The sequence below is a fragment of the Grosmannia clavigera genome, assembly GCF_000143105.1.
Source record: "Grosmannia clavigera kw1407 unplaced genomic scaffold GCSC_144, whole genome shotgun sequence".
Taxonomy (NCBI): Eukaryota; Fungi; Ascomycota; class Sordariomycetes; order Ophiostomatales; family Ophiostomataceae; genus Leptographium; species Leptographium clavigerum.
Window position 1 is genome coordinate 379,341 of NW_014040797.1, and position 20,047 is coordinate 399,387.

General features: G+C 55.9%; 8 protein-coding genes across 8 annotated transcripts; 4 read left to right on the forward strand and 4 right to left on the reverse strand.

Moving 5' to 3' along the window:
* Nucleotides 1-751: 751 nt before the first annotated feature.
* Nucleotides 752-1,212, forward strand: CMQ_3155 (stress responsive a b barrel domain containing protein; the record flags this gene model as incomplete). The annotated part of the gene is made up of 3 exons (XM_014317233.1): nucleotides 752-817; nucleotides 893-1,003; nucleotides 1,057-1,212. 3 exons carry the CDS (start codon nucleotides 752-754, stop codon nucleotides 1,210-1,212), a joined length of 333 nt encoding a protein of 110 aa, XP_014172708.1.
* A 1,552-nt stretch (nucleotides 1,213-2,764) lies between these two features.
* Nucleotides 2,765-3,525, forward strand: CMQ_3249 (pterin-4-alpha-carbinolamine dehydratase; the record flags this gene model as incomplete). The annotated part of the gene is made up of 4 exons (XM_014317327.1): nucleotides 2,765-3,025; nucleotides 3,090-3,152; nucleotides 3,234-3,452; nucleotides 3,508-3,525. The coding sequence occupies 4 exons, from the start codon at nucleotides 2,765-2,767 to the stop codon at nucleotides 3,523-3,525; spliced, it is 561 nt and encodes a 186-aa protein (XP_014172802.1).
* CMQ_3086 (uncharacterized protein) lies at nucleotides 3,015-3,497 on the reverse strand (the record flags this gene model as incomplete). Its single annotated transcript, XM_014317164.1, has 1 exon — nucleotides 3,015-3,497. The coding sequence occupies one exon, from the start codon at nucleotides 3,495-3,497 to the stop codon at nucleotides 3,015-3,017; it is 483 nt and encodes a 160-aa protein (XP_014172639.1).
* A 501-nt stretch (nucleotides 3,526-4,026) lies between the features above and the next one.
* On the reverse strand, nucleotides 4,027-5,089 carry CMQ_3070 (c-4 methyl sterol oxidase; the record flags this gene model as incomplete). Its single annotated transcript, XM_014317148.1, has 3 exons — nucleotides 4,027-4,824; nucleotides 4,875-4,986; nucleotides 5,079-5,089. The coding sequence occupies 3 exons, from the start codon at nucleotides 5,087-5,089 to the stop codon at nucleotides 4,027-4,029; spliced, it is 921 nt and encodes a 306-aa protein (XP_014172623.1).
* A 939-nt stretch (nucleotides 5,090-6,028) lies between these two features.
* CMQ_2841 (nuclear control of ATP synthase 2 protein) lies at nucleotides 6,029-8,323 on the forward strand (the record flags this gene model as incomplete). Its single annotated transcript, XM_014316919.1, has 2 exons — nucleotides 6,029-6,045; nucleotides 6,193-8,323. 2 exons carry the CDS (start codon nucleotides 6,029-6,031, stop codon nucleotides 8,321-8,323), a joined length of 2,148 nt encoding a protein of 715 aa, XP_014172394.1.
* A 782-nt stretch (nucleotides 8,324-9,105) lies between these two features.
* CMQ_2932 (rab GTPase) lies at nucleotides 9,106-9,854 on the forward strand (the record flags this gene model as incomplete). The annotated part of the gene is made up of 3 exons (XM_014317010.1): nucleotides 9,106-9,135; nucleotides 9,197-9,464; nucleotides 9,535-9,854. 3 exons carry the CDS (start codon nucleotides 9,106-9,108, stop codon nucleotides 9,852-9,854), a joined length of 618 nt encoding a protein of 205 aa, XP_014172485.1.
* Nucleotides 9,855-10,363: 509 nt separating this feature from the next.
* Nucleotides 10,364-12,385, reverse strand: CMQ_2893 (uncharacterized protein; the record flags this gene model as incomplete). Its single annotated transcript, XM_014316971.1, has 2 exons — nucleotides 10,364-10,537; nucleotides 11,204-12,385. 2 exons carry the CDS (start codon nucleotides 12,383-12,385, stop codon nucleotides 10,364-10,366), a joined length of 1,356 nt encoding a protein of 451 aa, XP_014172446.1.
* A 926-nt stretch (nucleotides 12,386-13,311) lies between these two features.
* On the reverse strand, nucleotides 13,312-16,374 carry CMQ_3020 (duf625 domain containing protein; the record flags this gene model as incomplete). Its single annotated transcript, XM_014317098.1, has 5 exons — nucleotides 13,312-14,324; nucleotides 14,471-15,771; nucleotides 15,839-15,955; nucleotides 16,053-16,114; nucleotides 16,261-16,374. The coding sequence occupies 5 exons, from the start codon at nucleotides 16,372-16,374 to the stop codon at nucleotides 13,312-13,314; spliced, it is 2,607 nt and encodes an 868-aa protein (XP_014172573.1).
* Between the last annotated feature and the right edge of the window lie 3,673 nt (nucleotides 16,375-20,047).

The following is a 20,047-nucleotide window of genomic DNA, read 5'->3' on the forward strand; positions in this document are numbered from 1 at the left end:
GCAGGTACTCAGTGATTAGCTCTGCTAAGACGTAAAATATGTCCAGCAAACCGTTGTGCTAAAACCCCGCTGCACAGCCGTAATTCGATTTGTCATCTGTCCGGGCCATGGCTATTCCTCAGTCATAACGCTTAAGCCGAAGCCGAATACTGACAGCTCACAGCTGCCATATGGGCGCAATGGTACGATTAGAAATCACCCGTCACACGTGCAAATGGGCTGTTTACTTGCCAATTCACCTTGCTCAAACACTTTCAAGCACCAATCCACAAAGCTCAGGTAAGAGAAGCAGCCAAGCGTCACTAGAAGGCGATACAAATTAACACCACAGCTTGCAAGCTTTTCCTTGTTATCTCAAATCATATTTCTGACTCTGGTGGCGACGTGTACGCAATACTATGTACCGAGTCCATGATTAGTGATAACTTTAGACGTAACGCTGTTCTCGAATTCCCACCTCGCAAGGCTGCATTGGCTCATCTCAAAAAATGCGTGTAATTTAACCAATACGGAGTACTAGCTGAATTGCCTGTGTGGATTAATCCGTAGTCATCTGATTGCTGGAGCCTTTAATAAGCATATTCAGCTTGTTGCGACGGGCCAACCCAACTCCGAGAAATGACCGTCTTGGCAAACAGTTGACAGAAATGCCGCTGCAAACCTAACTTGCATCTGTATAACCCTGATCGCCCTCATCAGCCTTTTCGAAAATTATACATCCTTTCTTAGCCTCCAGCAGCCTCATTCAACCATGACTATCACCCACATTGTCCTCCTTCAATTCAAGGAAGACGTGAAAGCAGACGATGTCAAAACGGTAGGGCAATGACAGCTTTCCTCTCTGGTCAGCTTTGGGTGCGATATGACTGACTAATCGCCTTGCAATCGTCAGGTCTGCCAACAGTTCAGTTCGCTGAAGGATAACTGCATTCATCCAACGACGCAGACTCCTTATATCCTCTCAGTGAAGGGCGGCAAAGACCACTCTTCGGAGGGTCTTCAGGTAGCGTTCCCTAGACTATCTGTTTTTGTCTTGTTATCATCTAATCGGGACAGAGCGGAATCACCCATGGGTTTGTTGTCGAGTTTGCCTCTACTGCGGACAGAGACTACTACATCAAAACCGACCCGGTTCACCTGGCCTTTGCGAAATCAATTGGAGCTTTCGTCACGAAAGTCATTGTTGTAGACTTCACTGGCGAAGAGTATTGAGTGTGTTTCCAAACTTGGTATGTCCTAGCACTATACATGATGATGCTGTCATGTGTACCGCGAGTTTGCAAGGAGAGCCCTTCGTTGCAAGATGGATTTCTGTTATGATCGTTGGGCGGCCAAGTGTCAAGTTATAGTATCCACAATCATCACCACAACACCAATTTTACATAGCTTTAGCCGTATCTCCGTCAAGAAGTTCTGAAGGGACTGTTTAGCAATGAGACATCGTTGAGCCACAGCAGCATACCACAGTGATAGAAGTTATTAACTTACTGCATATGTAAAGAGAAGTAAAACCAAGAGCTCACGAGCTCCACCCTAGCCAAGTTTGATAAGAGCACAAACTGTCATATCATATAGGATGCACCTGCAATGGGCGGTAGACTTGGGATTTGACGATTTAGAATTGACAGGCGCCTGCTTTTATACGCATTTTGAACAGCACGTTGCCGAACAGGATAAACATGCAAATGGCCCGAGTATTTGTAACCCTGGAAGATATGGCAGCCGCTGGGACTGAATTCGTGCTATGATATGAAGGAGAGAGTTGCACAATACGATACATTACAAAACGGCAGCTGCCAATTCTTGGGCATAGATGTGTAAGTAAACTCCATGACTTCTACGAGATATACGAGCTAGCCAGGAGGCAAGAGGGGGTGCCCAAAGTATTTTAACCCTTGTAGAATGCGTATGCGCAACGAGACTTTACCCACGAGCAAGATTGACAATGCAGTCTTACAACGCAGATGCTCTTATTTGTTCCCATCGATGCCTCCTCAAATCAGAATGGACTCTAATTAATTCTGTAATTTGTCAAGTGGCTATCTGTTGTTATGCTTATATACTAGAGAGTCATTAAGAACTACGGACACTCTAAAGCTCACAATATCTGAGGCTTATGACACTTATGCTGTTGATTTCGACCCCGGGACTACAGGATTACATGCAGCAGACGATAAAACCGCTGGCCATATCAGAGTATGTGGTGCTCAATGAAGCCGGCAGTGTGTTAGACAGTCCCAACGTCCAAACCAACACAGAGCTGTAAAGGGAACTGGACAAGTCTGATTCAAATGTACTGAACGCTTTGACTCAGAGTCGATACCGTATAGTAACCCATCGAAAGCGCATGTGAGTTTTTCTGCGAGTGGTACAAGCACAGACTGAGTCTTGATTTGTGACCGTTTCAACACCTCGCATTGCTGTATCCTTATGGCATACCAGCACGTGACCGGAGAAAAGAAGAAGGTACGAATGGAAGACCTCTTTACGCATTATTTTTTTGGAGGGGATGATTGACTTGCTCCCAATCTTGCACAGCTGTTTGTTGCTTCAGAGATGTACTGAGCATTTTCGAGCCTGTTCAGCTGCGAGCAAACTACACCAATGCACTAACGTTTAACGGCGAAGAACTGTTTCCAGTAAATTCGGAACTCGCAGTCGCTCGTCCTCCAACTTCCGACTCGACAGCTTCATTTGCCTTACGTGGCAGCGCAGGGGTCTTTTGGTTGAAGACACACTACATCTACTTCGCTCGCACAGCACAATGTTTCGGGCGCGTCTAGCTGCACGCATAGCGCGTCCAGGCTGCGCCGGTGGCTGCCGTTTCTTCTCGGCCACGGGCGGCAGCAGGTTTCCTGGCGCAGAGAAGCCCAAGATTGTGGCCCCAACCGAGCCGGAAGCAGAGACTGTCGGTGCAGCTCTGGATCGCCTGCTGTCGGTGTCGGGACGTGGAAGGTGGTCGCTCACAACGTCCGGAGACGGCATCGAGCGATCCTTTCAGTTCAAGACCTTCACTAAGACGTGGGTGCGTGGGAGCACGGCTGGACCGACTGGCCCATGCTGGCCGATGGGCTGACGTGGTAGCGCAGGACTTCATGACGGCCGTGGCCCTGCAGTGTAAGCTCAAGAACCACCACCCGGAGTGGTCTAATGTAGGTTGTCTGCGGCTTCCGGAAGGATGAGCGGTGACGAAGCTGGACGGCCCAACAATCGCTGACCGTATGTTGCACCAGGTCTACAACACCACCTTTGTTCGCTGGACGACGCACAGCCCGACGCCCGGCCTGACTCGCAGGGACACGGAGCTGGCTGCCCTGTGCGATGCTCTTGCGCGGGACTTTGGGGAGATCACAGTCTCCTCTGGCGAGGGCATAGCTTGCAGTCTTCAGGACCTGGCCAACAAGGCAACTACCGTCTCTGGGGGCAACTGCTGCACGCCCGGCAAAGGAGCGGTGCGTCTCTCTCTCTGCATAGATGCATACCCGCTCGCTAACCATTCCGTCACAGAATCAGAAAAATGCATGAATCTGACCTAGTCTGATTACTGTTGTAAGCTACAGTGGAGAGCAATGAAACCTCCGATTCACGTAATTAAAATTCTCGCATTAAAAAAAAAATGTATCAGACGCTTGAGGAAGCTGAAAGATATCTAATCTAAGGGTTTTGCTGTGTCGGGTCGTAGACACATAAAAGAAAACTCCCTTTAGTGAAGCTCGTGCCAAGGGCATCGTCGTCTAGCATTTCCGCCTCTCGATATATACTCGGAGAATTTTCAAACTGGCCTCGTATGGCCACGGGCAACTAACTCCATACTCCGCTCGATAATGACATTACGAGACGACCGTCCAGATTGTTCAGCAATCACTGCGTTTCGGTAGAGTGGACGGCCTGAATCAAGTATGTCTGCCTTCCCTCGTGAAGCAATAATGTCCGTTGGCAGAGCCCTGCCGCTGCTTATTGGCAGCCGATGATCATTGTTGGCCTTGCATGGTGCAAACGGGCAGGCGATGAAAAAGAGCGGCAGATTTACTGGGCCTTCTTCTGCTTGAGCTGCTGGAGCTTCTTCTCGCGGCGGCGCTTGCTCGCCTCGTAGCCAGCCTCGGTGTCGAGGCAGTAGTCCCACCAGCGGAAGCTAGAGGCGTAATTGCCAATGAACTTCTCGTGGTGCACGTCGTGGTGGTCGGCACCGGCCCAGAAGGGCAGGAAGTGACGCAGACTCCAGGGGAAGTCGTAGCCGCTGTGGGAGTCAATGGCCTGGAAGAGGCGCAGGACGATCCAGAGGTACATGGTGAACAGGTGCAGCTCGCCAGTGATGGACACCCAGGCGATAGGGATACCGACAATGCCAACACCCAGCAGCATAACCTCGATGGGAGACGCGTACTCGGCAGCGAGGCCAAAGGGCGCCGAGTATGTGTGGTGCAGCTTGTGGATGGCGCGGTAGAGCGGGCCGTAGTGCAGGCCACGGTGGAACCAGTAGTGCCAGGCATCCTCAAAGACGAAGAAGACGGCGATCTGCGAGGCGATCTTCCAAGCCGGGGGGAACGGGACGCCGAACTGCATGCCGAAGAAGGTGGCGATGGGGTGGAACAGCCAAATCTGGGGCAGCTCGACGGTGAAGTGGCTCAGGAGAACAAGACCGGCGCAGTCGAGCTGTTCGCGGATGGTGGGAACCTTTTGCTTCTGGATCTTCCACTGGTTGAAATACGGAATGGCATCCATGATGATAAAGGGCAGCGAGCGGCCAAAGTAGACGGTTTCGTGCAGGACGAAGCTCATGATGCCGGTGGCGAGAATGTCGTTTTGCATCCAGACGTACCAGGACTGGTCGAGTTAGCATGCGGTCCACAGGAGCGCTGGTAGGATGTACATACCGCCCAGAGGCGCTCGAGAATGTTGAGCTGAACATTGTACTTGGAGACCTCTGCGAAGACGCTGAACAGATCCGCATCGGGGGCAACGCTGGCGAGCGTCGCATTGGACATACTGCGGGCGTGTACGTTAGCAAGCGGACTCTGATTGATACAGTGATGCAGTGATGCAGTGATGCATTGATGCATTGGGTCTGATATACGCACAAGGAAGCCATTGCGGCGGTGAATTGACTCGCAATGCCAGGTGGAAGTAGCCAGCAAGACAATTGCCGAGAGGGTAGAGCCTGTGGCCACGGACAAAGCAAGTGAGAAGGCAATTGACAAGCCCGGGCGTGAGAAGGCGAGTCGAGTCTGCTGAAATCCTGAAGCCGACGAGATGGAGGGAGGAACAGGGACGTTTTATCAGGGGAAATGGGAAAGGAGGGAAAGCAAGTGGGTCCGTCTGGACAGCCAAACCCATCTTTGCTGAAATGAGCCCACGACGAGCATTGCCTATCCGGATGCCGGGCCAATGACAGAGCAGATTGGGTTTGAGTGGAGCCGAATTGGCATAGTAGGTTAAGTTGCGCAACAGTGCGGAAATACGGAGGCGTGAGATTTGGGCGGAATGCGCCAATCAAAGGCAGATCGCATCGGAGACAGGCAGCAATCAATCAGTGCAAGGAGTGGCGTGTGGACGGCGAGCGTTGCCTTTTTCTTCCCCGCTTTGGCAGTTGTGATGCCTGTTGTTCCCAACATAAACGCTGCCAGGGTGGTTGGCTGATCTGGCCGTATCTCTCTCCGCTACTTCTCCCTAAAAGTCACGTTAGGCCGGCGGGTCGCGCTTTCCGGCTGGTGCAGCAGCCGAGCAAATCGAACGGTCAGCCCTGGTCGGCACTACTGCCTACCCATTCCACCCGCACAAAAAACACGTCAGGCAATCTGGCTGGGAAAGGATCTATGACGACCACGCCTAATAAGCCGCCATCGAAGTCTTTTTTCCTCACAGACGTCGTTGTGGTGCCTAGGGAAAGCGAAGTTTCCACCCCCCCTGGCGTGATAGCCGCTCTCTATCCGAGCACAGCCTTATTACACGCGAGTACGAGTACGAGTACGCGAGACACGCGAGCTACATCCTGGCCCATGGCCTGCCTATGCTGAGAACAACCGCCCGGATGTCTATCATTGTAGAGTTCGTCGGGTCCTTCCGTGCAGCTGTCGATCCCTCTCTTTCTTTTGTTGGCACCCCTCTTTTCTCTGATTTCTTTTCTTTTTGCTTCGCTGCTCATTCTGTCGCATCAGGCCATCCGTCTCGCTGACCTGTTGAACCTGTCCACAGTAATGTGCGAGCCTGGGAGGCCGACATCGACAACATCACACAAGGCCCGCTTGCCGCCTTCCAGCATGGGTCTGCCGGCACGGCGAGCGCGGCGGGCGAGCAGGCCGGCTTGATGGCCGACCTGTCGTCCCCCTACGTCGACCGGCTACTCAACATTGTCAAGACGCTGAGCTCCACGTCGTCGTCGCAACCGATCCTGCCGGCACACCGAATTCGCGGGCTGCTGTGGCAGTCTGGGCTGCTGGAAGAGCAGACAGAGAAGAACGTGCTGCAGCCGCAGTCGAATCGAGAGGGCGAGGAGTCGGACAAGACGGAAGAGGATGAACAGACGGAGCAGGACGACAGCAGCGACGAGGGCTCCGAGCCTGAAGCGACCCAGCGGCGGCTGCCGGTGACGGCTGGCGGAAAGGGTGCGCTGGCCGAAGAGGTCGAGTGGCTGCTCGTGAGCAAGGCGACGGTGCAGACGTACGGTGTGCTGCTGAACACGCTGCTGGAGCAGATCATCCCGCTGCACGACGACATATGGTACTGGGACGACATCCTGACGTCATACACGAGCCTGAGCCTGTTCACGGTGCAGACGTCACCGCTGCGTTTCTGGCAATGGATCCGGGAGATGGGCCAAGTTGTGGGTGAGAGCCGGGTGCGGTTTGGGGCGCTGCGGCGGCAGTCTCCCATCGGGGCACTACAGGCCGGGGGGACCTCGCTGTCGCAGCAGTGGCAGCAATTTTACGGGATCGTGCGGCGAGGCATCGCAGCGCGGTCGTTTGCCGACCTGGAGCGGCGGCTGCTGTCGCCGGTGGCGCGATGCCGGGCCGATGCACGACAGAGCCAGAAGCGTCTGAGACAGATGCGGCAGCTGATTGCCAGTGGGCTGGGCATCCTGATCGACGAGGGACTGCGTTTCGACCTAGACGAGGGCGCCGATGTCAAGGACATCACGGCCGACAACGGGCGACGGTGGAAGGGCGTGGTGGAGCGCAGCGTGTCGCTGATGGACCAGGTCAGCACAGACGTGCTGGCGGTTGACTCGGCAATCCCGGACTTTGAGGACAAGGTGTTCAACGACGTGCAGGGCGACCCGATCCTGACGGCCAACCAGTTCGAGACCAACAAGCCGGCACGGCTGGCGCGACGTCTGGACCGGCTGCTGGCCGAGGGCATCCCGAATCTGGTCGGCAGTCTCAGGCTGGTGGTGACGGCCGACGGTCGGCCAACACGGCTGGTGCGGTACTGGCTGCCGGCGGGCCTGCTGCTGCTGTCATCGTCGACGCTGCTGCGGGTGGTGGCCAACCGACGGGCGGACATTGCGCAGTGGATCGCCGACCTGGGCTCGACGATGCGCGACTTCTGGTTCAACTGGGTGGTCGAGCCAGTGGCCAAGGTGGTGGGGACGATTCGGCACGACGCCAACAGCGAGATCGCGATCATGAGCCGAGACAGTCTGCGGGCCGACCGCGACAGCTTGGAGCGGATGGTGGTGGATTTTGCGCGGGACCGACCAGAGCTGGCGATGGGTACGGCAACGCTGACGGAGGCGGACATTGTGAGCATCCGGACCAAGGTGCAGGAGGGCGATGTGACGCCGGTGCTGCGGGCATACGAAAACGGGCTGCGCAAGCCGCTGCAGGGAGCCGTGCGCGGAGACCTGGTACGATCGCTGCTGATCCAGGTGCAGAAGACCAAGGTGGACCTGGAGGTGGCCATCAGCGGGATCGACGCGCTGCTGAAGAGCCAGGAGCTGGTGTTTGGATTTGTAGGCCTGACGCCGGGCGTGCTGGTCAGCGTGGGTGTGCTGCAGTACGTGCGTGGTGTGCTGGGTGGCCGCAAGGGTCTGAGACGCGGGCAGCGAGCCGGCCGCTGCATCCGGGTGCTGCGCAACATTGACCGCATCTTCTGCGACGCCACGACGGACCCGGCGACGCTGAACGGAATCCTCTCGTACAAGCACCGCGGGCTGCTGGTGTGCGAGGTGCACGTGCTGCGCAGCGTCACGCAGCGGCTGTTCCCGGGCGATGTCGAGAAGGAGTTTCTCGAAGACGTCGACGAGATGCTGAATGCGAAGACGGTCGAGAAGCAGCGCCAGGCCCTGGAGCGGGTGCGCTGGGTGTACGCCAAGTATCTGCGGTAGGTGTGGCAGAAGCACGAGCAAATATAAACTGTATCGAGCACGAGTAGGTGAGATCCGGTTGGAGTACTGTACTCGAGTAAAGAGGCCAAATCAGCGAGTTGCTAGCGTGGACCAATGACGCAGGCAGTCTCTGGCCCACTGTATGCTGCATTCTCCAGGGCATCGGACACGGGGTAGACCGCTGGCCGATAGCGTATCTATCGGCTTAGTGGTTAGTCCCTTTCTTCTTACATGTGTGTCCTCAATGAAGGCAACCCGCTTTCTCTCTGTGGCCAGACGAAACCCCCCCTTCTCCACCCAACGTCGACGCCTACAGAGTACAGCCACCTGATTTTCTTGCCAAAACCCAGCCTCATATCGTCGAGGACGTCCAAGACCGTTTGCATCTCTCTCTCTCTCGCTCTGTGTCTGCCTCTCTGCCGCTGCCCGACCGTTCTGAGCGCTGTGTGTGTGTGTGTGTGCCAAAGCCCCGAAAGAATCGAGAGCGAAGAAGGAGAAAAGAGAGAGAAGTCGGCCACCAGGACCTGCCAGCTCGTCACAACATTGACTCTCAGACCCTCGGACTCTTGGACCCTTCTTGGACCTGACGACAAGCCCAAAAACGGCGCCTCTCGGACAACCACTGCTTCTGCTTCACCCTCTCGCCAAGCCAAGCTGCCTTTTTGTCCGATCGGCCGACGGCAGCGATCCTTTGTCGATTATTGACCACACCGCAACATCAGTGACATCAGCGCCACCGTCGTCTCCCACGGCTCTCCCGCGTCCGCCGCCTCCCGCCCACGATGGCAGGCAACCGCAACTATGACTTTTTGGTATGTGTGTGATGCAGACGTGCAGACGTGCTGTCCGCGAGAGCTGCTAACGGCGATGCAGATCAAGCTGCTGCTGATCGGTGACTCGGGCGTCGGCAAGTCCTGCTGTCTGCTGCGGTTCAGCGAGGACTCGTTCACGCCCAGCTTCATCACCACGATCGGCATCGACTTCAAGATCCGCACGATCGAGCTCGACGGCAAGCGTGTCAAGCTGCAGATCTGGGACACGGCCGGTCAGGAGCGTTTCCGCACCATCACCACGGCCTACTACCGCGGCGCCATGGGCATCCTGCTGGTGTACGACGTGACGGACGAGCGGTCGTTTAACAGTGCGTCTCTGCTGCCCGGCTGCCTGCGGCCCGCTGTCCTTGCGTGCCCCCGATGCTAATTCGCTTCCAGACATCCGCACCTGGTTCTCCAACGTGGAGCAGCACGCGACCGAGGGCGTCAACAAGATCCTGATCGGCAACAAGTGTGACTGGGAAGAGAAGCGGGTCATCTCGACCGAGCGCGGCCAGCAGCTAGCAGACGAGCTCGGCATCCCCTTCCTCGAGGTCTCGGCCAAGAGCGGCATCAACATCGACAAGGCCTTTTACAACCTCGCGTCCGACATCAAGACCCGCATCGTCGACACGGCCAAGACCGAGCAGACCGCATCGGCCGGCGTCAACGTCAACAGCTCGGGCGACTCCAACGGCCTGGGCGGCAAGTGCTGTTAAGCGGTCGAGGAGTCCGGGAGCTGGGAGCCGGACGGGGTGGAAGGCAGGCGTGAGATGGAAGGCTTCTTTATGAAACGAAAGAAAATGGCTGTTCTTTCGATCGGGAGGGGACACGGCCGCCGCTCCCGTTTGGCTCTTCCTGTCGTCTGAGCTTTCCCCGACACAGGGGACGACGACGGCAGACACAACCGGACAGCTGCCCCGTCCGCGCTCCGGGAAGACGGAGGGCAAGCGAAGCAGCGACGCAGCGACGCAGGAGGGTGCATGCGAGGCAGAGGACGGGAAAGACGGGCAGGACAGGAGCAGATACCTGGCGGTCATGGAGTTTTTTCTTTTTCCTTTCCTTTTTTCCTTTTTTCTTCTGTTTTCGTTTTCTGGTCTTTGATCTCGGCATATAATACACTGTTTCTGAATCTCGCCTTTGCCTTTGTGTCTCCCTCTCTGCCCAGCCCCAGCCAAGCTGGTAGACGATACAAGAATGGCCATTCCTCGCCACCACTGCGTAGTCTCTACCACAAGACGGTGGCCTTGACGATGGCCGTGGCCTCGGACCCGGTGCTCGTCGTCGTGGGCACCGTCACCGAGCGGCGATGCCAACTGCGCACAAACCGACGGGCTTCGATGGCGTCGGGCAGCGTGACCACGAAACGAGAGAAGGAGGCATGCTCGTCCATCTGGTCTGTCTTGGCCCGGAGTTGGAGCACGTCTTCTTCGCTTCGCTCGCTCTTTTTTGTTTCCTCGCTTCGCTCGTTCTCTTCCTTCTCTTCACTCTTCTCCCTCTCTTTCGTTTCCTCGCTTCGCTCGTTCTCTTCCTTCTCTTCACTCTTCTCCCTCTCTTTCGTTGCCTCGCTTCGCTCGTTCTCTTCCTTCTCTTCACTCTTCTCCCTCTCTTTCGTTGCCTCGCTTCGCTCGTTCTCTTCCTTCTCTTCACTCTTCTCCCTCTCTTTCGTTGCCTCGCTTCGCTCGTTCTCTTCCTTCTCTTCACTCTTCTCCCTCTCTTTCGTTGCCTCGCTTCGCTCGTTCTCTTCCTTCTCTTCACTCTTCTCCCTCTCTTTCGTTGCCTCGCTTCGCTCGTTCTCTTCCTTCTCTTCACTCTTCTCCCTCTCTTTCGTTGCCTCGCTTCGCTCGTTCTCTTCCTTCTCTTCACTCTTCTCCCTCTCTTTCGTTGCCTCGCTTCGCTCGTTTTGTCCCTTCTTGCTTTGTCGTGCCTTTTTCTTTCTGCTCCGTCCTCTCTGCTCTCTCTCCACCCTCTCCGCTTTCTCCTCCCTCTCTCTCTCCTCTTTCCGCTTCTGCTTCGCCGCCGCCTCCTCTTCCTTCAACCGCTGTTGCTCAGCCACCAGCCAGCGCACCGGCACCACGCCGTTCAGCCCGTCTGATACAGCCCATGGAAGGTTGCGCGCCTCGCCGTCGGCCTCAATCAGTGCTCGCAGCCCACCGATCGAGGTGACCCCGCCGTCACTGCCGTGATCGCTGCCGCCGCCGCTGGTGTCCTCGAGCACGAGCAGGATGCGCGTCTGGGTGTCGGCCGCGGCTGCTTCTGCCTCGTCGTCGTCGTCACTCGCCACTGCCGCCGTTCTGTCGGGTAGATGCATCGCCAGATCCAGCTTGGCCATTGGCGGCAGTAGGGAAAACGAGCGCAGAGCCGCGGCAGCTTCCTCGGCCAAACCGAAACTGCCACTGCCACCGCCCTCGCTCGCATGCCTCTCTCGTCTTTGATCCCAGTCGCTGCCCCAGGCACTGCCGCTGACCCAACCTCGGCCCCAGCCCCAGCCCTGGCTGCTGCCGCCCGGCGTCTCTCCCAGGCTGCCGGCAGCCTCGCGGAACCGCCCCATGTTGCGATGCCGCGGCGCCTGCACAGCCCGCCTCGCCAGCCCGTGCAAGTCGCGCACCTCCTGGGCATAGGCCAGCGCGGCGGCTGGCGCGCCAAAGTACAGGAAATAGCGGCCGCGCGGCGTCAGCGTGGCCGGGTCGCGGTCCTGCACAATCTTGTAGAGCCCGCCACCGGCTGCAGCCCAGCCATCCACGTGCTCGTCGCTCCGCCGTGCTGCTCTGGGCGCAATGCGGAAAAAGTCGCTCGGCAGCAGCGAGGCCGTCGCTCCGGACAGGACCAATACCGTCGGCTCAGACCTCTCCGACCTCTCTGTCCCGCTATCTGTCCCGAGAAAGACGTCCGGATCTCCGTCAGTCCCGATCGTCAGCAGACCTCCGTCTTTCATCGTCCGGAGCCACTGTAAAGCATCATCGCCATCGCCATCGCCGTTGTCGTTCAGACGCACGCCTGCTTCTCCGGCCCCTTCGATTCTCACGCCCGTATCTCGTCGTGCCTCGTCAGGAAATAAATCTTTGAAGATGGAGGTGATTTCGTTGGGCCTTCCGCCATCGCCGCCCGTTGCCTGCTGCTTGCACAGCGAGCTGGCACTGACAAAAGCTCTCGGCCGTATCGCTGCAGAGCCGTGGCTCTGCAGGCCGGACGCAGCCTGCTGCCGCAGAAGCTGTCGCAGCAAGTTGTACGGCCTCTGCCTAAGGGGCATCAGGATGTCCAGGGCGCTTGCACACCCGCATCTAAGCCGTAAAGTCGCAGGCAATGTCGTCAGCTTCGTGCCTTTTTGCTTGCTACAGAATTGCTGCAAGCACGGTATAAATCCTTATTGCGTTGTTTCGGTACTGTGTGGGGCATATCGAGAATCTTGCCCGTTATATTTTGCGATCACATGACCCCAGTGTTACTAAGCAAAGAAAATGTGATATCAGCCGTCTCAAGTTTCTGGCAGTTTTTTGTGCTAGTCAATGCTAGGACCTGCAAGCAGGATGCCCGCCCGCGTTCGCGAACGGCTTTCTGGGGGTTATTTGGGATGTGCTAGAGATACGGGTCAAGATTTTAGAAACACAGCCCACGTGACTTCTTTGGCGGTCAGACAGCGGCAAATTCCTGACAGCAACTGGCTTTTGCACTGTAGAGTGTATTAGATAGAAATGTCCAAATGCATAAATGCATGTCACCACATATCGCTTTATCCGTGCTTCACAGGTGTCAACCAGACGACCTGTCATCTCGAGTTGTCCTCGTCCTCGCCCTCGTCCCCTATTATAAATACAGAATTGAAAGCCCGTGCCATAACGCCGTCTCGTGCACGTTCGGGAGAAGGACGACAGAGGCCGGCAATATACGTCCACAGCACTGCCAGACTTCCACTCCCGGGCTCACGTCCACACCCCTGCCTTTGGTATCACTCGCATTATTTTCCCCGTCTGCGAGAAGAATGAGCTGCCAAACTGAAACAGACTGCCGAATGACGAGCGCGGAGAAATATCCCGTTTCCCGCCCCAAATCAGCCTAGTCTCTCCTGCTGGAGAGGAGACCGAAGAAAACCCACCAATATCTCTCAAAACAAGAAAAAGAAGCAGAGAGCAACAAGCTGCGAGGCTGCCGCGTTCGAGCCCGCCTTTGCGGTCATCGTCAGGCCATGTCATCATCCTCTGCTGTCGTCGCCGTCTTCAGCGCCGACGACGTGATGTTTATCGAAATCTTCTTGCCCAGCTCCAGTCCGGTCGCCGCTCCGTTGCCGTTGCCGCTGCCGTTCACAACATCGCGACCCGCAGACACGCTCCTCTTTCGCGGCAGCAGCGCCGCCATCCCGTTGGTGCTCGCCGACACGCTGTTGCGCCGCTTGTTCTGCAGCATCAGCTTCCCCAGCTCGTCCTCCTCGTCCTCCTCGCGCCGTCGCTTCTCCGATATGCGTTCCGGTGGCCGGCTGCTCACACTGACAGGCGAAGAAGACGCCGGCCGTACCGCTGCCTCTAAAGATCCACTCGACGGCGATGGGCTGTTCTCCTTGTCTGGATCCCCCACCGCCTCGCCTTCCGCTTTTCCTTTGCTGCCACCCTCCGCTTGTTCTGCCTCGTCATCCTCGTCATCTTCACCCTCTTCGTCCGATGCGTAATCGACCAACTGTTTCAGACTAGGCGAGTCCGTAAGTGGCCGCCCAGTAGCATTGCCTGCCGCTGCTGCTGCCATGGCAGTCTGCTCTAGCTCCTCTTCGTCGTCTGTGTTCCAATACTCTTCGTCCGGGTCCATAGCAATGGACTCCATCAGTGCCCGCCCTGTCCCGTTTGCCGACTGTGCCGCATCTTCTTGATCTGTGATCAGAGGTTGATCGGGGTTGTTGACATGCGTGATGGCCGCCTGGTTTGGCGGGTATTTCCCAGCGAGTAGGTCGCTGAACGTCTGCATGTAGCTCAGCGCATGCAGCTTCTCTCGGTAGACCTCCACAAGGTGCTTAGTCAGCTCGCCAAGGTCTTCTTTTGTGAAGAAATCAAAGAACTCGAGACCCGCCGAACAGATCAGGTTGTCTCTCGGTAGCGTCCGCGACACGAGGTCTAAAATCGGGTCTATCAGTCGCTGGTGCATGATGTGCTGGTTGTAAAACTCGTCCCGCATGGCGACAAGCTGGCGGAAGAAGCGAACGGCGACTGAGCAAAGGTCAGCAGTCAGAACAAGAATGAAGAGGGGGAAAGAAAAAGAAGAAGGCGCATACCAAGCTGCAAATGCTTCACACGACAACCCAACAACTGCACGAATCGCAGAGCAAGGTTGTGTTGCATGATGAAGAATTTACACCGATGGTGGTGCTGCCGGATGAAGAAGCAGAGAATGTCGTTCAGGTAGCTGAAGATGCCATCGTCGAGCACCGAGAAGCTCAGCTCCCGCTTGTTCTCCAGATCGATCAACGGCTTGAACAGCCTCGCGGCAGAGCGCTCGTAAAAGTGGTCGAGGAACCGGTCCTGCACCGGGTCAGACTGCAGCATGTGCTGCTGCCGCATCCGCTGCTGCACGTCGCCATTGGCATTCTTGGCGCCCATGGCCTCTGCCGACGGCAGGTTGTTCGGCAAGACGGGGTCGAGCAAGACCTTGAGCGCGTCCGAGATCTGCGACTTGATGCCGAGATCCACCTCGACCAGCAGCAGGTCAATCAGCGTGTCGGTCAGCTGCGCCTGCTGCTCGTGCATCTGCCGGTAGATCGTCTGCCGGATCATTTGCGGGTCGTGGTCGATCATCGACACGAGGATGTCGGTAGCACCGACGCGAACAGACACGTCCGGGTTTCGCAGGCCAAAGTTTATGACATGCAGAAGGCCGTGCGAGAGGAAGTTGTTGTACAGCGTCATGCGGGCCGGCGGCTGCAGGTTCTTGGCGATGGAACAGCACTGCTGAATGAACAGCACGGCCTGCTTCTTCCGCAGCACGGCCTCTGTCGGATCTGTGAAGATGCCAAAGAGGTCCCCGAGAAAGCCGCCATTGCTCTGCAAGTGCTGCACAATGTCGACCTGGTTGAAGAAGATGAGTGAGTTGAGCACGGAAAAGGTCGGGTCGTCGAGGATGCGTGCGAGAACGACATCCTTGAGATACTGCAGCCGGTATGTCTGGTGGATCTTCTTCCGGATCACCTCGTCCTGGATACGCACGACCTCCTTGTAGCGGCCCTGGTTGTTCAGCCACTGCCGGTGGTTGGCCTTGTGACTCGGAAAGTCGGGGTCGTACTCCAGGGCGCCGACAACGCCTAGAACGCACTCGTCTGACACGGCGTGCTCGATGATGCTGGTATCGTTCAGCAGAAGGATGATCTTCACAATGTTGCAAAGGTGGTGCAGGTCAGGCAGGCTCTCCAGGTCCTCAGCCATCTCGACAAGTGGAATCAGCTTCCGAATGTAGTCCTCGGACATGATGCATCTGGTCAAAGCATCGCGTCCGCCAGCCGTTGCGCTCATAATTCGCATGTTGTTTTCCAGCTCCTGGAGGCTGTTCAGGTCCGCCGGAGGAAGCGTGATGGCCGGAGGCATGTCCATGGCAAGGTCGTCCGAAAGGCTGTCGTCCGGCATGGCGGCCCCCATCGTCTGCTGTATTTCGCTGATGAAATTCCTGTGCACAACAACGATTAGGCCTGTCCCGGTCCGCTTGCCCATCAGCCAGCCGTCATGGGACTCACCATATGAGCAAGCATCCCTCTGCCTCCTGGAAGCTCAAGGCCATATCAAGCCCGCTCCTCGGTTCCGTCCAGACGATAAGCGTGTCTATTTGTAGCGCGACAGGGTCAGTAATGTCGCTTCGCATGTGTGTGTGTGTGCGCGCGTATGGCAATAAACGTGCCTTGCTGCCTCTGAAAGCCATCGTCCTTGCTGATGCGGGTCTCGAGGAGAAACCTCTCAGGCTCGTCCTCGGACTCAACGATCACCCGCGGTTCTTTCTCGTCGCCATCGTCGAACTAGAGAGTAGAGATGTACAGTCAGCATGCCGGTCCGGGAGAGACAAGTTGAGGAGGTGGAGGGGGTGAAGGCATGCAACCACGGCAATGCGACACGCGCCGTGACCCAGCGCAGCGCCATCCTTCTGAGGGGAGGGTGAGCATACATAGGCAGCCGAGCAGAAGCCCGTGCCGCGATCGAACCAGTCGTTATTTCGGAGTTCGTAGACCTTAACTCGCTTCCGATCTATCGGTTGATGAGGCACAGGCTGTGCCATCATCGATGAATCGTGCTGCCCCTCGGCGTCAGCGGAGGGGAAGCGGTCGTAGATGATGTCTAGGTCCGGCTGCAATGAAAGGTCGGTATCTGCAAGGGTGATCGTCGCCACGTTTTCGGATGGGGAGGAGGGGAGGCTGAGAGTGGGTGCGCACGCGCGAATATGCGATCGCGGGCGCGTGTCAGAGGCAGCGGAGCCACGCCGGGCGTTTGGACGACAATGAGATGGTCTTGGGGGGGTTTGGAGATCGCAAAAATGTCGGTAATCAGGGGAAGTCGAATCAAATGGGCAGAGCAGACGGCCGAATGGCCCAACGTGCTGATCTGAGCTCAGGCAGAGGCGTGGCAAGATCTCCCGGTCGGCAGAGGCAGACAAAATGGCAAGCAGGGATGAAAAAAATATGTGGGCGACAATGCCGCGGAACGGCAAGAAGTGACAGCTGATGCGACGGGTGACAAAGTCGGGCGACGACGACGACGACACGAGTGAGCGGTGGATGGAGAGGAGAGAGAGATGCGGATGGGCGAAGACCAGAATTCTAGTGGGTCATAGACAGTCGAAACCAGAGCCGGGTGGGACAGGGGGGGGGGGCTGCAAAGGCGGTTAAATTCCTGGGAGCAGCCACCGGTTGGGCGATCGCAGATGTCGCTGGTCAATGTTGTCGTCGCTGTGCGGCGAAAAGGGCGATGAGAAAGGGCCGGTCGGTGGTGGTGAGCTTGCGAGAGAGACGGAGGCGACGGGGCTGGCGTTTGTTGTGGCTTGTTCTCTCGCTGGGATGCACGCGCACGGGGCTGCGGGTGGGTAAGAATGGGAAGTCCCAGCTGTGGCGATGATGGATGGTCCGTGGTGGGATTGGACTCCGATGGTGGCAGGCGGGAAAAAAAAGAGTTTGGCAAAATGACAAGACTTGCTGCGACGGGCTGTAGCATCCGTTATGGGGGCGTTAGCGCTGCGAGCACGCCTGACGTGACGCTGCACAGTGTGGCAAGAGACAAGGGGTCCGCCGTGGCCGGCGACGTGGACACGCGAGGACGACAAGCCGGCGCCGTGACGTCGAGGGGACCGGGTCGGGGATGCAATTCACGTCTGCTTCGTCTCGCGTCTAGCATCACCATCTTCTCTCGGCTCGTCTTGGAAGGTTGCCTGGCTCACGTGTCTCGCGTTGACAGGCAGGAGCGGCCCAATGCATCTTGTCCTTCGTTCAATTGGGCCGTGCGACTTCTCGTACCCCGCACTGCTCGCGGCAATCCAGCCCCTTTGTTCCTGATATCCGACCCGCATATGACGTTGACGGGCGTTGTTGCTCAGACGTTTGACCGCAAGTGCAAGCATAAGCAAGCCGGCGTGTTGGAAACGTGGACAAGATGGAGCTCTCCCTAATGGGGCTTTATTGTCGGAAGATGGAATCTTTCCACAGAACAGCTGGCTCATTCGAAACGACCGTGGTGGCTTCTTGAGCCAATCGCTCGGCAAGCGTGCTGTAGCTTACGTCGTAAGATACATCGCTCTCTCCAGGGTCTTTGAATGCTGCCAGCCTAATGCTATTGGCTGTCCTAATCTGCAGCGACAGGGCAACAGTGACACGCAAAGCTCCTGGATCGGCAGACCCTAACCACCTCTGGCCTGTTTACATGTGATCTTACAGCAAGGACGCCGGATATATAGCAGTCTATGTCACCACGGAGAGAAGGAAATCAAGACTACGTGTATTTGTTGTGGATGCATTGCTAGGTGTCTGCTTCGAGCAGACTTCTACAGAGTAACGGACAACAGTAGGTATTCCAGCTGATGAGTTCCCTGTCCTCCTTCCGATCACTGTGTATGACTATGACAGGAACGCAATCATCAGAGACTAGAGGACAGATCGAAGAGAGCGAGCTCTACCAAGCACTGCAGCTTCCGTAATTCCTGAGCTACCCACCCTCCTCTCCTTCCGGCTGGAATTGTGTACTTTCATTCGCTCGAGGCTTGTATCCGTGGCTGCCTTATATTAGAAAGTGAACGTATAAAATTCAAAAGTCGTCACACGTGGTCACCGTGGCAAGAAAACAATGTACGGGATCCGTCATCTCGGCGTGAAAAGGTATGCCAAAACGGACGAGGTCACACCGAAATAATGCTGGCGATAGAGAAAGAGATAAATGCAAGTCCGAAGGTGCATATCTCTGCCCCTTGGCATAAGAATTGCAACCTTGCTTCCTATGAGAATTGTCCAACACACCCTCAAAATCAATAAAGTATTTCGGATACCTATTGCTTGGTCGATAAGAGAAGCATAAACTTTCCCTAGGTAGTGCTTTCTGAAATAAGAATAAAGGTGTAGAATAGAGTTGGGTGGGGGGATACAAATTATCCAGACACTCTTCATGTAAAACTTTCAAAAAGTTTGATATTCCCAATTGGGAAACCATTTCATCTTAGGTCTCATTCACCGCTGCGGCCATGTCAATCTTTTCCTCAATCCTTATGGTCTGTGAGTGCATATTCCTGCATTGGATCCATGTACGACGTAAGCCTGGGCCAGTTCGACCCATTGTAAACTGAAAAGTCCGCTGTCACACCGTATGTACCTATACACCCTCACGATGAGCATGCAGATGTATGCACGATAAGAAGGAAAGAAAAAATTGCCTGTTGGTCCGAATGGTAGAATCCATTATTTACTCCTTTACACCTTTATGACGTGGCTCTGTACAGAGTAAAAAATACGACATACGGATTCGTCCGGTAAGCTGCAGTTCCCTTCCTCGTCACATAATTGGCAGGCCTCGAGGGGGGGGGGGGGGGGGGGGTGTGTGTTACTTTGATATACCGAACAAGAGTGGACCAAGGCTGTCTCTTCCTACATCGTATTTTCCTGCTCGTTTTTATTTTTATTTTTCTGGGGACTTTTCGAATAGTCTGGGGCCAGATCCAGACCCTACGCGTATGCCCGTCCTCGTATGGTATATATAGCCTGAATAAGGCAAGGTTTCGAGATAGGTCCTGATGCCTGTCAAATATATGTAGAAGAGGCTGGGATGTTTCACCATCTACCACAGGCCGACAAGGACTTACACATCTACTTGTCGGGTGATGGGACAATTGCTGTGTCAATACTGTATTTTCATGCTGGGTTATAACTCGTTTACGTAGATACCGAGACTTGTTTTCGAGGCACTCGCCGTCTCATTACAGGGAGCCTGATTTGGGATGACCCACCGACGTGCAGATCCTTCTACCGTATTGTGCCTTTTTACGAGGTTAGCACATGCAAGCGCCAGTACGACATTAGTGGCGTCTTATTGCCGCCTTCACAAGTGGTAGACATTTATTTCTCCGTCTTTAGAAGGCTGTAGCTATTGCATCCCCGCATAATCAGCCGAAGGACCGCAATCCTTACCGGAATGAGTAAATTCGCAAACATGTATCTTACTACGTCAAGGGCATCCCACCCTTTTTTCTACAGCTTATCCAGATCACCCACTATGGGATAGATGACCCGTAAGTTACAGGTTCTTAGCTGGCGGTCTAGGCTCGCACGGCCATCCCGGAGGAAAATGTACATTGGGTCACAGGAAGAAAGTCAGAGACAGTCGGCAGTTTGCATTGGCTTGCAGGGGATTAGAGACGAATGGAGGACGAGTAGTATACTTTCAAACATGTGTTCAAGATGTTTACAAGCCCCTCCTTGCAA